The 16,158-nt window shown below is 38.3% G+C and overlaps 2 protein-coding genes across 3 annotated transcripts; one reads left to right on the top strand and one right to left on the bottom strand.

Moving 5' to 3' along the window:
- Nucleotides 1–390: 390 nt before the first annotated feature.
- On the top strand, nucleotides 391–10,991 carry LOC103695733 (transducin family protein / WD-40 repeat family protein). Of its 2 annotated transcripts, XM_008777127.6 has the most exons (12): nucleotides 391–785; nucleotides 862–1,077; nucleotides 1,163–2,257; nucleotides 3,993–4,115; nucleotides 5,730–5,911; nucleotides 6,001–6,232; nucleotides 6,375–6,584; nucleotides 7,822–7,950; nucleotides 8,628–8,696; nucleotides 9,632–9,754; nucleotides 10,504–10,554; nucleotides 10,655–10,991. In XM_008777127.6, the coding sequence occupies exons 1-12, from the start codon at nucleotides 552–554 to the stop codon at nucleotides 10,814–10,816; spliced, it is 2,826 nt and encodes a 941-aa protein (XP_008775349.4). In that variant the 5' UTR covers nucleotides 391–551; the 3' UTR covers nucleotides 10,817–10,991. The 2 variants fall into 2 exon arrangements, with proteins under 2 accessions (XP_008775349.4, XP_088574261.2); XM_088718135.2 differs by lacking the exons at nucleotides 7,822–7,950; nucleotides 8,628–8,696; nucleotides 9,632–9,754; nucleotides 10,504–10,554; nucleotides 10,655–10,991 and adding an exon at nucleotides 6,687–6,816 and having other exon boundaries at nucleotides 406–785.
- A 1,353-nt stretch (nucleotides 10,992–12,344) lies between these two features.
- On the bottom strand, nucleotides 12,345–15,312 carry LOC103695738 (receptor-like protein EIX1). The gene has a single exon (XM_008777133.4). The coding sequence runs from the start codon at nucleotides 15,310–15,312 to the stop codon at nucleotides 12,352–12,354; it is 2,961 nt and encodes a 986-aa protein (XP_008775355.4). The 3' UTR covers nucleotides 12,345–12,351.
- Nucleotides 15,313–16,158: the final 846 nt, after the last annotated feature.

The raw sequence follows: 16,158 nt of genomic DNA, 5'->3' as shown, positions 1-16,158 counted from the left end.
CGGTGACTCTACATCGATTATTAATATCAGTATTTTCTAATCAATCAACTTAATGATTCAAACCAAGTTAACATTAATTTAAGTTTGTATCAAGTTCGATTCAAAGGTGATTACCGTTTAATTGATCGAAAGAATTGAGCTTTGAAAACTGTTAGCATATAAATAAACAAATAAATTATCACTTCATAAAATGTAGTAATTTAACACATCAATCAATTAAATTCAAGTTTAGCTCAAGCTTAATTCTAAGCGACTTTGGTCAAGTTAAGTTCTTTTTATCTTAATTTGAGTTTAATCCGAGTTGAGCTCCAGTTGGAGTCAAGCTTCTCCGATCGATTGACAACCCTGCTAACGGTCCAGATATACCAAACCTAAAACCCATTAGACCGCACGATTCTGGTTACCGGCCCGGTCATTTGATCTTGGCCCGAAAAACCCCAAACCTTAAACCCTAACTCCCCAAGCTCCGCCGAAAGACGCCTCTCGTGCCTCCACTTTCGAACCCCTCCTCCTCCTCCTTCCACCGCCAGCCCCTGCGCCACCGTGCCGAGATGGTGAAGGCATATCTCCGCTACGAGCCGAGCCGAGCCTTCGGCGTAATCGTCTCCGTGGACGCCAATATCTGTTACGACCCCTCGGGCAAGCACCTCCTCGCCCCCGCCCTCGATAACGTCGGCCTCTGGAACCTCAAGCAGGGCCTCTGTTCCAAGACTTTCTCCCCCTCCACGCATTCCTCCCACTCCCTCGCCGTCACGTCTATCGCGTCCTCCCCTTCCTCTTCCTCGGTAAACACCAAATCCCTGTTAAAACCCCAAATCATTCTCTATTTCAATCAAATTCTCACCCTTTCTTGGGTGGCAGATAGCGAGCGGGCACGCCGATGGGAGCATAAGGCTGTGGGACTGTGAGAAGGGCACTTGCGAGGCCACCCTCAATGGCCACAAGTCGGCTGCCACCGCCCTCCGCTACAACCAACTCGGCTCGCTCCTCGCCTCCGGGAGCAAGGACTGCGACATCATTCTATGGGATGTTGTCGGTGAAGCTGGGGTTTTTCGCCTCCGGGGCCACCGGGATCAGGCACTTTCTTTTTCAAAATCTCTCCTTTTGATTGTTTGCAGCTTGTTCGTTGTTGGATTATATGTTAAATTTGCTCCTTTTTTAGGTTACCGACCTTGCTTTCCTTGATGCCGGGAAGAAGCTGGTGAGCTGCTCGAAGGACAAGTTCATGAGGGTATGGGATCTTGAGATGCAGCACTGTATGCAGATAGTGAGCGGGCACCATAGTGAGATATGGTCTCTGGACATCGACCCAAAGGAGAGGTTTTTGGTTGCTGGGTCGGCGGACTCGGAGCTCCGGTTCTACCAGATAAAACACGATGCTGAGGAAATTGAGAATTCAAGCAAGTGGGAGGTTTTGAAGCAGTTTGGGGAGATTCAACGGCAGAGCAAGGATAGGGTGGCAACAGTGAGATTTAACCAGTCTGGGAGTCTTCTTGCATGCCAAGTGGCGGGGAAGACAGTAGAGATATACCGAGTTCTGGATGATGCTGAAGCAGCTCGAAAGGCCAAAAGGAGGGCTCACCGGAAGAAGGAAAAAATCTTGGCAAAAGCAACTGCAGAGGGGAGTGAGAATGGAATGGTGGTGGATCCTTTGTCAAACAAGGAATCCCAGCATCCAACAGTTGTGGTCTCTGATGTCTTTAAATTTCTACAAATTTTAAGGGCAAGCAAGAAAATTTGCTCCATTGCTTTCTGTCCGAATGCTCCAACTAAAGGTGGCCTTGCCGCTTTATCCTTGTCTCTGAACAATAACATTCTGGAGACTTACTTAGTTGATAGTAGTAAGGTCTCTAAATTGCATTCGATTGAGCTTCAAGGACATCGTTCTGATATTAGAAGTGTTACACTTAGCTCGGACAATGACCTTTTGATGTCTACCAGTCACAATGCTGTTAAGATATGGAATCCAAGCACTGGAGCCTGCCTTCGCACTATTGAATCTGGATATGGGTTGTGTAGTTCCTTTGTCCCTGGGAACCGCTATGCACTTGTTGGAACAAAGAGCGGAACTTTGGAAATTATTGATGTTGGTAGTGGTAGCCGCACTGAAGTGGTAGAAGCTCATGCTGGTTCCATAAGGTCGATTGTGCCTATTCCAGATGAAAATGGTTCCATCACTGGGCGTGGCTTTATCACAGGGAGTGCTGATCATGATGTCAAATTCTGGGAATATCAGCTCTTGCAGAGACCTGATGGTGTAAGGTTTCTTTCTTTTTACTGATGATCCTTCCTAATATCTCAACTCCTTAGATTGGTGGCGCAATTCCAAATCAAATAATACTTGCATCACTACCTTTGATGGTAATGATAAGTCTTGTTGTTTTAAATTTTATTAGATTTTCCCATGATAATCAACATTTTAGATATCTTATAGACCATTAATAAATCACTTGAGAAGTACTCCAGTACTCAGTAGTTTATCACCTTAAAGTTAAAAATTAAATATTTCAGAAATCTTTCTTGGATTAGTTGTGCCTGGCTTTTTATTTTTCACATCTGTAGTTTGAGACTATTTTAACTTAATTTTATTTTGATATTTATTTCCTCAATTTTGATTTTTTTGTAAAGAACCTTATGGTAGGGTTTTCTCCAAACATTTTGATGGAAGGTCCTTTAAGATCTGCTAGGTTCTCCACTTATATTAGATGGTGTTTGTTGCTGGTTCTTTTTAGTTCTAGTAAACACTTATGAAGGATTATCCCATCTCACCTGCCAATTTTCTTATGTAGCTAATTTTATGGGGCAGATGCTTAGTAAGTCTGACAAGTGTGTGTTATTTGTGGATTCTTTCTGGCTAATTAGATGTTTTCACAATGTATCAGTTATTTTTATCATCTAATCACTTCTTTGCTTCTTTATGGTTGAAACATATTATTTTTTGATTGGCCGTGAGTGCAATTTGCATAGGCGATGGTCAAGTGGAGGTGAGGACAACGTATTGTGTATATCTTATATTCCACTGCTCAAGTGCTATTGTAGAATCTAAAAGTAGAGTCCATTTGTCAAGTATTACATTGGAGAAGGAACCTCTTGAAGGATGACAGTTGTGGAAGCTCTTCTTTTGAGTCTGCCATTGTCTATCTCTAAATTTTGCTGTCATAGTTAGACCATGGGCACAGTCGGAAGGAAGACCAGTTTCTGGGCTATCCACCTTATAAATAAGCAGCAGATTATGATGCAACTCGTGGAAAAGGAACTTAAAACTTTCTATATGTATGTATATGTATATATGCACATATATACGTGCATACATACATATGTGTGTATGTCTGTGTGTATAGATAAATAGATAGATCGATTGATAGATAGAGATATAGTTTTATAAGAAACACCTAAAGGCAGCTCGCGGAAGATTAATAAAATTTAGGGAGCCAGCTCGTACTAGTGCATTTCTGGTGTATTAGGCCCAAGGCCACTGCAGAAGAATGCAGCTCCTTTAGGGAAGTGGCTAGCGGAAATTTGGTGATATTTCCAAGCTTTAAATGATTTTATTAAATAGAAACAGGAAAGGGCATAAATGAAATTCCTTCTTAAACTACCATCTGCCATATAGCATGTGCAAGCCTAAATTTTATATCATTATATGAGTCTTGGAATTTGGACTTATATAATTTGCAATCATATATTGATCTTACAGTGAGTTCTGTTAACGATCTATTGGGTAATGAGTTCTATCTGAACCTGATGGTAGATATGAACTTCTTTCCTTTGGTGACTTCAAGTTTTATTGGTTATTCAGAGCATGGCATTAACGATTGTATGCTGGGCAGAGGCATTATATTCTCTTCTTAATTACTTTGCATGTATTGGGTAAACATTAATATAATTTTCTGCAGGTTGGCACATTATCAGATCTCTAATTTGCTTATATGAATGAAGGCGTTATTTTGAAACCCTTGAATTCATTTAAGTTAGATTGTCAATCTTTGCAGGACTCTAAACAGCTGAGTGTGACAAATGTGAGAACGTTGAAAATGAATGATGATGTTCTTGCGGTCTCAATAAGTCCAAATGCTAAATACATCGCCGTTTCTCTATTGGATTGCACAGTGAAGGTTATATATTATCATGATTAATTTCTTTCTTATATCTGTTCTTTATAAAATTCTAGCAAGTCTTTTTTTATTTAATAATCCCACAAGTTACCAAATTGTCATACTAGGAATCCATTTTTTCTCAATTCTAGTTTCTGCATCATTGCATATCATCTAAATTGAAATCTCTGGAAGATTCTTAACTCGAAAACATCTAAAAGGACTGATATATTTCTGGGGGCTTTAGATGTGCTATTTATTCAGTAAAACAAATGATTTTACATTTTGGCAAAGCATACTCTATACCTTTGGTTGGTTAGCTACAGATGGTGGATGCAGTCGGAGTGGAAGGTATTTGGTTAAATCTGGTGTAGTTTAAGTCTCAAGAAGTTCTATTAGAGACTGACATCAGTGATTGTCATGGTGTTTTGGCTTCATAAGTCTAAGTCTAATACATGATATTTGCAAAACAATTATTTGCAAGACATTTTTGGATGTTCAGTTACTAGACCTAATGACGACTAAGTGGAACAACAAGTTTACATAAAAAATAGCTAAATCCTGATGCTATTTGTGGATGACATGGCAATTGAGAGTTGGAGTTATGCACTTTGCTTCACTTTGTTCAATATGGTATCATATCTTGAATTCTTCTGAACAATGTTGCAGGAATGACTTATTTGGATCCTTTTCCCATAAGTTTCTAATTCTGTCATGTGGAAGTTGCACTTCGTGTTTAATTGCATATCCTGATTAAGTCCTCCACTCTAGACTTAATCCCATAAAACTTGAATTATGGTATCTGCATGCGGAACACGTGTAAGAGTAGGAAAATGGACTCTATAAAAATAATTAGGGTGAGGAAGCACCTGGGAACTCATTGAACTATATTGAAAATATTAAGACAGTAGAACTTAGAATTTTTGCATTGCTTTTGTAGAGAAATACATTACCTAGTTATTCAAAAAAAAACGTTATCCCAACAGATAGTGTGTTAATTGTTGAAGTTAAATAGATTAAAATAGTTACAACGTTAAAAGATAAAAAAATTAATGTGTTGGAGATGGTATGAAGAGAATGCAGGACTGAGAGTGAGATGCAAGAGAGATTCGAAAATGGGTGTAGCATCGTATTTAGAAGATTCCATCTACTAAAAGTTGCATTGCATGTAGTTCATTTTTGTAAATTACTTATGAAATTTTGATTTCACTTTAGTTTCATTGTCTGGATTTGGGGTTTACCCTTTGTTCTTAGTCCTGCAAGTCTTCCAATTCATTATTTTCTCCCTTCCTCTGTTCTCACCCCAAAGCCTTTCTGAACAATACTTTTAGATGTGTGTTGATAATGCAGCATCTCTCTTTAGAATCCTTCAGAGGTTAATTGACTCTTATTTAATGAGTCTCTTTAAACCAGGAATTGAAGTTGCGTGTGCTATTGGCATGCTGGCCTTTTGTTTTCTGCTTTTAACAGATGGAGACTTTTGCCTTTTATCTTTTTAATTATATAGAAATGTGAAAGCGATTTATGCTTTTGATATTTCAGTGGCTCAACTACTAGTTGTAGGATTTCAAATCGACTAATGCATTTTTCTGAATAAATTTCTTTTGCGTGTCCATCTGATACAATGTTCAACAGGTCTTCTTTATGGACTCCTTGAAGTTTTTCCTTTCCCTTTATGGCCACAAGCTGCCTGTGCTCTGTATGGATATTTCATCAGATGGAGATCTTATAGTTAGTGGTTCTGCAGACAAAAATTTGAAGATTTGGGGTTTGGATTTTGGTGACTGCCATAAATCCATTTTTGCTCATGCTGACAGGTGGCTTGACATGTACATCTAAGAGTTGCTTTTTGTTATCAAAGATAATGCAGAACTGAATTGTAATTCTGCCTGTTTTTCTAATGCAGTGTCATGGATGTGAAGTTTGTGCGAAATACTCATTATATGTTTAGTGTGGGGAAAGATCGCCTTGTCAAATATTGGGATGCTGATAAATTTGAGTTACTGTTAACTCTCGAGGGGCATCATGCTGAAGTTTGGTGCCTTGCAGTTAGTAATCGTGGTGATTTCATCATCACAGGATCTCATGATCGTTCCATTCGCCGCTGGGATCGTACTGAAGAACCATTTTTCATTGAGGTGTTGTTTATTTTCTGCTTCTTTTTTTTTGTTGTTGTGTGTGTATGTGTGTTATATCGGAGATGAAGAGATGAGGCCCTTTACAGATAATTATTATTATTGGACTAATGTAAGTTCTGTTGGAAAACTTACCAAAGTGCAGGAAGAAAGGGAGAAAAGGTTGGAGGAGATGTTTGAGTCTGACTTGGACAGTTTAAATGAAAATAGGTATGCACCAAAAGAATTGATTCCAGAGGAGGGATCTGTTGGTGTGCCAGGAAAGAAGACTCAAGAAACTCTCACTGCAACTGACATGATTATTGATGCCTTAGACACAGCTGAGGAAGAAATAAAACGAATCGATCAACATAAGGTACAATTTGTATACCTTGCTGTGCATTTATAATTCTGAACTTGGCTGTTGTTGTTTATCTTCTAGTTAACAAGGACATAATTTGTGCCACCTGTGGTGTAGGTTTGAAATATTCTGAAAATATAGATATGATGGGCAAAATCATCAGGTTCTCAACATAAAGTGAAATTTAGCAGACCAACTATTTCTATAGGGCAAAGAAGGTGCAAACCAATCTACAGAATTTAAAATAAATTGCAGTCATTGAAGAGGGAAAAGAAATTAAAAGGAATTTTGTTATCTTTCAAATGAAATGTATGATCTGTCTTAGGCAGGGGCATACGTGAAGTATCAGGAACGCCATCAACTGTCTCATTTCTTAATCCAAATATTATACATTGAGGTGGAGAACCCCTATTCTTTAAATATTTGTTCCTATGTCAAAAAGAAAATCCAAGCATTGAGGTGGAGTATGTCAATTGCCACATAACCCATTCATTTAGACGAACAATAAATCTCTTTTGCTCTTAGTTATTTTGGGAATCTAGTGACTTTCCATATGTTTTAAATGGTGTTATTTATAGTGTCGTAGAATTAATTGAAAGTTGGCATAAAGGATGAACAGCAATATTATTAAGTTAAAGCATGTTTATTAGTTTATTCATTTAAAATGATTTCTTGTTGCTTATATGTCATTAACAATCAACATATGGGGAAGAGTGGTTTCATTCTCAAGTTTAATTCTGTGAAGCTTAAGATAATTAAGAGTGTTTAGATGTTCAGAGAGAGATGGGTAAGGTGTACTCGTGACTTAGGTACCTAAATTTTGGTCAATTAATTTTGTAATGGTCTCGTATAATTTGAGTTTTGTTGCCCCTCCAATGTATGGTAATCAAAAAATAGATTGTTGTAAAAGGGGAAGATGGTGGTTGAAAGTCTAAATTGAGAGAGTTTACCTGGTTACTCATTCTTAACATGCTCGCAACGCCACCTTTTTGAAAACAAACTTGCTAACATGATATACAAACATTTTTGTATTTATATTCATAAATTGCTATGCTCTCATGTACTTATATTATAGTCAAGTAACAATACCACTTCATCACAGAAGATTGAAATTTCTTTTTGGATTCTCTATACCTGAACTGGCATACATCAGATTTTGTTAGATATGCAGTCGGTCTATAATGCATCCACCCGAATACAAGAGAATTTTAATTGAGATTCTTGGCAATGTTTTGCTCTTTGAAATTTTAAGGAGGACAAGAGAGATGGAAAAGGAGGTGAATTCGAACCAAATATTATGATGCGCGGGCTTTCACCATCTGATTATGTACTCCATGCACTTTCCAATGTTAACACCAATGACCTGGAGCAGACCCTGCTGGTATGTTTATGATTTATTTGTTCACTGCATTTTTTCTTGCACTATATACCATGTAGCTGGTTCACAAGCTGTTGATTAAACAGGCTTTGCTTATAAGCTTGCTTTCATGTTTATCATATCTTGTTTATAGTAGTGTGTCTTTTCAACCATTTTTTTAAATTAAGAATCCTGTTTGGTATTGTCATTTCTCTAGAAAAAAAAATGATAAGGTTTGATTGGAGTCTTTACATCAGAATGTCTGTCCTGTTAGAACATTCTACCACTGTTACCAGGAAAACTTTCTTTGAGTCCGAACTCCATATACGTTTTTTTCTAGAGCTAAAATTTATGTGGGTATGTAAAACACATACGTTTATGTTTTTATATGCCAGTTAATTAAAGCAGATAATGACATCAAAGAAGTATCAATTTGAATGGGATGAATATAATCTGTGTGATAGCTTCTGCAATAACCTTTGTGTGATCAAATCATAGAATAACTATTTGCATGCTAGATTATATTTCTGCTGTTGGAGAAAAATTTCGGTTGTATGTTTGCAGATATTGTTTCTCAATCTTTCCTTTCATCTCTTTAGCCTCATGGAAGCATTTTATTATTGTGATGGCTTCTTTACTTGCTGATTTGTCATTGAGACTTGATGGTACATTCAATTCACTGCGAGCATTTTCTTTTGCAGTCATTGTCATTCTCAGATGCTTTGAAGCTTATGTCTTACTTGAAGGAATGGGCCCTTATTCCTGACAAGGTAATGCCCATGTTTTGTGCTGTGTTATTGGGCTTGCAGTCTATCTGATTTTCTTTATTTTTCCCTCTGTTTCTAGAACACTCCAGTGATCTTTCCCTGTTTTATATATTCTGATTCTATGAATGCTTGTCTGAATCTAGTTGTCACTTTACAATATATGCATTAAACCCATCAAGCAGCTTTGCCATCTCGATGAATAAAGATTGAAAGTAATCAGAGGCTCCCCCTCATCCCCTCCTGATTAATAAGCTTGGAGGTGATGTTCCATGTCAGATTTGTTACATAATCATTCCCTGGAAATTGAATGAAGAATAAGCAAGATCTATCAGTCCACCTTGCTGGTCAATGAACACATAAAATGTCAAGATATGTCACTCGTACCGATTTTATGGCCCAAATGCCCCCAGCTACAGCCTCTCCTTTCATATCCTAAATTATGAAACTGCCATCAAAGTTATTTCTATGGTTACCCCAAAAGTTCTGTACAGGTCCATTACTCAGCCCTCATGATTAAAGTGAACTAAACTTGATGACAACTAGCATGCATATGTGACTACATGGACCTGCCTGTTTACCCACCCCTACTATGTCCGTGTAGCAGTCTTGGGAAATTATGTCTTTTGTCCCTAATGTTGGTAAAATGTCAACTTTCAAAGATGTTTAAGGTGTGGTACTTCTCCTTTATGAGAAATTGCAATTTTTGAAAATTATTAGGCAGGTTTCATCTCTAGGAAGGTTTCAGACGATGTATATATGAGTTATATAATTCACTAGTGATTGATTAAATGAAATTACATTGATCAAGCTTTCTCGAAAAAAGAAATTGCATTGATTAAGGGTTTGTCTATAAATATGCTAATTGTAAATTAGATTTTGCTTTCTGATCTATACAATGTCGCTTCACCATAGACTTACCTAGTTATATCTGCTTGCAGGTTGAACTTGTTTGTAGGGTTACTACGGTGCTGCTGCAAACACATCATAATCAGTTAACTACTACTACATCTGCCAGACCCATGTTGACAGTACTCAAGGATATTCTTCATGGAAGAGTCAAGGTAATTTGAAAAATTTAATATTGTCAACCTAATTGCATGATGATTATGAGTATATTACTTCAAATGTAATTGAATTTGGCCCTGCATATCCAGAAGTGAGTGAAGACATTTGAGAGAAAAAAATTAAAATGATTTAAAATTCAAATTTAAATCAGCAGAGCTAGAAGAAGGGTCTAATAGGAAGAATAATGCTTTGCTGTTTAATTGGAGTCCAGTGGATTTTATTTGCACTCTTTTCTGTTATCCTACCTGTCCTTTGATTTTTGATTCTTCTGATGGAATTATTTGTCCGAGAGAGTGCCTGTGCTGCTTTCGCATAAGTCTTCTGGGCACTTCAGTCTTTGTAATGATCTTATTATTAAGAATGTGTTCTTAACTGGATACTCCATCTTATCTCACAGGTGTCTGACTACTGCTTTCGATTGGTTTTGTTTGTTAAATGGAGCTGTTATCATGACTCTCTAACAATGACCATCATTTTCATGATATGAACTCCTGCCATCTCCAACCTATTTTCCTACGGAAAACCTTATAAACTTATCTACAATAAAGCATAACTAGGCTAGAGTGATACCGCACAGATGGCTGCTGGTTTTTTTCTTTTGTTTTTTATTTTTCTAGAAATACTAAGTTGTTGCTGGCGGAGTGAGTGATAGCATGGCTAACAAATCTGAAGTCAAGTTGATAGAATATCAGAGAAAAAGGTATAATATCAAATAAGAATATAATGTTTCATTTTGATTTTTCAGGAATGCAAAGACACGATTGGTTTCAATCTTGCTGCAATGGATCATCTCAAGGTGAATACTCCTTTGACTGCTCATTAACAGCACTTACAGACTTCCATCTTTGAACACAAAAACCAGTGAACCTAAATGAGGTTTTTGCATGGTCATATAGGAACTAATGTCGATGAAATCTGATGCCCCCTTCCAAGATGCCAAGGCAAAGCTTATGGAAATCCGAATGCAGCTGTCCAAGCGTCAAGATAGGTACGAGAGCAAGGAGAAAAGAAGGAAGAAAAAGCAAAAGCCATCCGGTGAGACACGGTTGGGGGCGTGATCCATTCAAGATTCTTGTAACACCACCTCTTCTCATGCATAATTATGTATTATGTTAGCGTATTCCATTTGCTCAAAGGAATGGGCAGATAAAATTTTGACATATCTATGTAAGTGTAGCTATTGATGCTAATTCTTTGGTCACACAAAAAATCACCACCATTGTTCGAAACTAATACCCATGTGGTTCTAGCGATTGTTGTAATGTGAAAATTAATGCATATCAACAATCCCATGAAAACAATCAGGACAATCACGAGACATCAAATCTTGACACCTGAAAACAACTATTTCCAGTATAAGTAGAAATAACCTCTTCAGAAGATTATCTAATTGGTTGCTTTTATTCATAGTACTCTTATTACCTCTTTTGATTGTACATGGCACCTTGGATGGTATAGTTGTAATTGATAAAAAACAATATATTAAAGCAAGAGGTGACAAAGAATATTTCTTCAAAATAATGTAGTTCTCAAATTTGAGGCCACTATTTGGAAATGCGCATCTCAACCCACTCCTCCCTAACTGCCTCTCTTTTTAGATTTTCCCTATTCCTGTGTATTTCATAGGCCTCTGTTTCATCTATAGCATGGATTTTTTTGTATGATTTTGTATCTTTGTCTTTGTTTCATCTATTGAAACTATGAATGTCCAAGTTTTGACTTTGAAACTTTAACCCCAAAAGTAAAACTTCTTTTCCCAGATTTGATATGATCTGACTCACAATCCTTAAGCTAATAAACCTATGTTGTCTGATATATGCTTATGTAGTGCCACTCGAGTAATAGGTTATGTTTTATATAGTCACATAATCCAAGAACTAGGATTTCATGCGCCACTTTTGGTAGATGGTTTCATCTCATCAGTAACCTTATCCAGCATTCATTTAAAAAACCTGATAAAATTTGTTCTTCCATTTCTTGAATTAAATCTGTAGTCGATCGCATAAATATCGACCTCCGTGATTAGACTAGAACTAAGATAAACTAGACTTGCAAGCAGATCATGGTTGATTAACTACTTGTATGATAAGGATGATCCTTTCCATATAATTTATGATGTATATGTGAAATATCCATCCTTTCAAATGTTGCTTATCATGGGTGTAATTTGTTCCATTTCTTGAGGAGTGAGGTTCACCCCTCTCTTTAAAAAAAATCTGGATATCACTGAAATTAACATATTTAAAACATCAACACAAGGTGAAATGAAAAGAAAGTTGCTACGCTTATCAGTGATATGCCACATGCAGATTCACGAAGCACTTCATTTATACATAATTTTTACTACACCTGTGACTACGAAGTAATGGAAATAAAGGAAATGTCAAGTTTCTCTCATACATAGTCTACTACACCTGGGACAGCCAAGTAATGGAAACAGATGAAATGAAGGATAAGATTCCTGTCTTTTAGTTTCACACACACACACACACACACACAAAAAGCACCTCATAAGGTTTACAGATAAAGGTAAAAGCACAAGGTCTGAAACTATGTGAAGAGCTCTTATTCGCTGTACTCATAGATCAGCTCATCACATCCTCCCTCCAAACAAGCTTCTCTTCAATTTGGTCATGTTCCTGGCAAAAGCCACATAAATGGTGTCATATATACCATCCACGAATCGAAAATAAGTGATTCTCCACAATCTATTGAGCACCAACACACCAAAGACTGTCCAAAATCCAGCAGCAAAACCGGTTCCGGCACCCAGAGAAAACCACAAAATTCCATTTTCACCTTCATCATCAGCAAAAGATTTTGGACCTTGACCTTTATCATCCACAGTGCAATTTACAGTCAGAGGGAACCCACAGAGGTCATGATTTCCAACAAAAACTGATGGATCGTTGAATGTCTGCAGCTGTCCACCAGAGGGAACTCTTCCAGACAGATTGTTATATGACACGTTCAGGTTGCTCAAAAAGTTTAGACTAGACAAACCTGATGGAATAGGACCTGAAAGCTCATTTCTTGATAAATCCAACGATTCCAAGGATCGCAGTTCGCCGATCCTCTCGGGGATCTCTCCAGCAAGACTATTTCCAGATAGATTTAGATTTCGCAGCCCGGCAAGATCCATTAATTCCTCTGGTATCTGTCCTGATAAATTGTTGTCTGAGAGATCCATGGATGTCAACAGTGAAAGCAGCTTCCCATAATCAAGATCTCTTCCCTTCATCACCACTTGCATGACTACCATTGGGGTCCTCCAAAAATTGACATAAGACTCGCCAGCCCTTCGTCGGACAACCTTCATTGCAGTGAAATTCTTAAAGCTTGCTGGTATAATTCCAGACAATCGATTGTTCGACAGGTCGAGGAAATGCAGAAAACTAAGTTGAGATAGCTGCAGGGGTATGTCTCCAGTGAACATATTTGATCGCAAGCTCAGGATCAACAGACGTGACAGGCTTTCACCAATCCAAGTTGGTAGGCTTCCAGTTAATTTATTTTGTTCAAGATTCAAGAGAACCAATTCCTTGCAACCCTTCAAGACTGGGAGTTCTCCACCCAGACTGTTATTGGTCAAGTCCAACACATTTAGCAACGGTAGTGAGCCAATGGAGCCTGGAATAACTCCAGATAAGTTGTTGTTGGCTAAGCTCAGAAATTGCATTCTGACCAAATTCTCCCAACAATCTGGGATCTCTCCAGATAGTTGATTACTTGACAGCACCAGAAATCTCAGAGATCTCATATTACACAGAGAGTAGGCGATGCCACCATGCAAGTTGTTTGCAGAGAGAGAAAGAAAGGTCAAATAAGGTAATGCATTGCCCATGGCCGGAGGAATTGTTCCTGAAAGTGAGTTATTTGATAAATCCAGACCGATAAGGTTTGAAGAGAAGATAGGTATTGGACCCTCCAAGTGGTTGGAACTTAGATCAAGAGTTACAGGTCCATACTTGCCAACTTTCAATATTCTGGGCATCTTGCCGCTGATTTTATTCAGTGATAGCTCTGCAACATTCAAATAAGAAAGCACTTCCCAAAACCAGTCTGGCATGGTACCTGATAGTCCAGTGTTCGTCATATCGAGGATAAAAGCATTCACCTGTGTTCGGATCCACGCCGGAAACCGTGGACCAAGTGGGCAAGAAGACAAGTGAATCACCTCAAGTTGGAATGGTGGAATCCAGTCAGAGCTCACATGTAGAGCTAAGGAACTTTCAGTCAGCTCGAGATAGTTCAGACTCGTAAGATTAGTGAAATGTGCTTCAGACATGACAGTTTTCAGAGGATTGAAGCTAAGATCCAAATACTCTAGCTTTGAGAGTTGCCCGATGCTTTCAGAAACTGTTCCATTGAATCCATTTTTTGTGAGTTGAAGGTTTTCTAACGATGACATTCTTCCTATAGATGCAGGAATGGGACCATAAAGGTTATTAGAGGAGAGATCAAGAGTTTTGAGATTCTTAAGGTTCCCTAACCAATCTGGTAAAGGCTCCAAAAATCCATTGGCTTCTAAAGCCAATTCCTCCAGGCCATTTCTAATACAACCATTAAGGACTTCCCCAAACTCAGCCAGGTTATCGCTAGATAATGAAGCAGACAGGTATAATGTATGCAAATTGCAGAGTCTACCAAGTGATCTAGGCATTCGACCCACAAAGTAAACATTGTAAGACAGGTCAAGGTACTCGAGAGAGGTCAGATTCCCGATAGCAGCTGAGACAGCACCCCTAAGTTCGCTTGCTCGGAGATCAAGATGTTTAAGGCTTCTTATGTGAAACAAATAATCCAGTATTCTGCTAGAATTGAAAGTGTTATCAGAAAGATCAAGAACAGAGAGAGTAGTGAAGTTGGTTCGAGGAAGAGTTTGTGGAAGGTTACGCAATTGACATGAAGACAAATGTATCTCAGTAATAGAGGGGAGCATGTTGAGCACTTGCAACCAGTTAGTCACGCTGATTAGGTTCACACCACCCATATTAAGGTATCTCAAAGAAGAGAGACTGGAAATCCATTGAACATCATCAGCATAGAGTGCCGGAGTGAGGGAATACAAGTCAAGGTGGCGAAGGCTAGAGAGATTTCCAAGCTCAGGTGGTATGATCCCTGTGAAACCGGCTCGAGAGAAGTTTATGTATGTTAACTCCTTTAATGAACTGATGAATTTAGGAATGGAGGCTCCTACAAAATAATTGAGGCTGAGGTCCAAGTAGCTCAAGTGTTCAAGGCCAAGCAAGGATGGATTGATCTCACCACCGAGAGAGCCGCTGTAGTCCGGCGAGCCGTCGTAGTTGAGAGGCTGTGGATTATGGAGGTCTAACTGGATGACATGACCCGTCGTGTTGCTGCAGTGTACTCCTCTCCATTGGCAGCAGTCATCGCCGACCCATGAAGCAAGCTTCTTGGTAGGATCTCTAATATTGGCTTTGAAGCCAAGAAGGGCATTTCGCTCTTGCTGCAAGCAACGGGCAGTTGAAATTAACGGTTGGGTGCAGAGAAGAAAAAGCAGTAGTGCAGCATGAAGAGACAGGGAAGCCATGCTATTAGGAGTTCTCTCACAGTAAATCTGTTGCATTTTAATGAGGTTTCAGTTCATACATTGAAGAATGAAACAGAAGAAATGTTGTTCTTGTGTCCATCTAGTGCAGTGTTTTACTAGGAAAGTATGATGCAGGATGAAAGCTAAGTTAGGACCTGGCCAAAGTCAAGTTGTGGCAGTTATATTTCACACGTAACCATATCGACATTTTAAGATAAAAAAGATGTTTTTCATAATCACTTACAGTTAAATGCATTATAAGAACCCTAGTCTTTGGCAGAAATGCAGGGGATAAAGGTTTTACAAAGATGGGAAGATAAATAGATGGGACACATTTGATAGTAGGTGTGTGTGGAAAAGTATCACCTGTACATGGGGGACCAGATTGATGATAGGATATTAAGAAAGTAAAACTAAGATATTTGATTATGGGGATTTGATTCTAAGGGAATTTTATGTACTTATCAAGTTGATGTACTACAAGAAAATTGGGCATTAGCGACGCTTTTACGCATCGATAAAAACCTTCCCGACGCTTTCCTAAGCGTCGGTAAAGCGTCGCCTATGCTACAGAGGAAAAAATATTTTCCGATGCTTCCAAAAGCGTCAGGAACTAGCGACGCTTTACCGACACTTTTTCGCGTCGGTAATTTACAATGTAGCGACGCAGAAAGCGTCGCTAATCGCTTTTTAGTGGTAAATGTTCGATTTAGGGACGCTTTAAAGCGTCGGTAAGTCAAACTTACCGATGCTTTAAAGCGTCGCTAATTGATACATCTTCGTGATTTTAACGACGCTTTAAAGCGTCGCTAGGATATTTTTTTAAAAAAAAATTTAAAAAAATTT

This window comes from Phoenix dactylifera, chromosome 3 (assembly GCF_051530095.1).
Source record: "Phoenix dactylifera cultivar Ajwa chromosome 3, Ajwa_hap1_PhDact_Kaust_v1.1, whole genome shotgun sequence".
In the NCBI taxonomy this organism is placed as follows: Eukaryota; Viridiplantae; Streptophyta; class Magnoliopsida; order Arecales; family Arecaceae; genus Phoenix; species Phoenix dactylifera.
The sequence above is the reverse complement of the archived record's forward strand: the minus strand, read 5'-3'. Positions and strand labels throughout refer to the sequence as shown.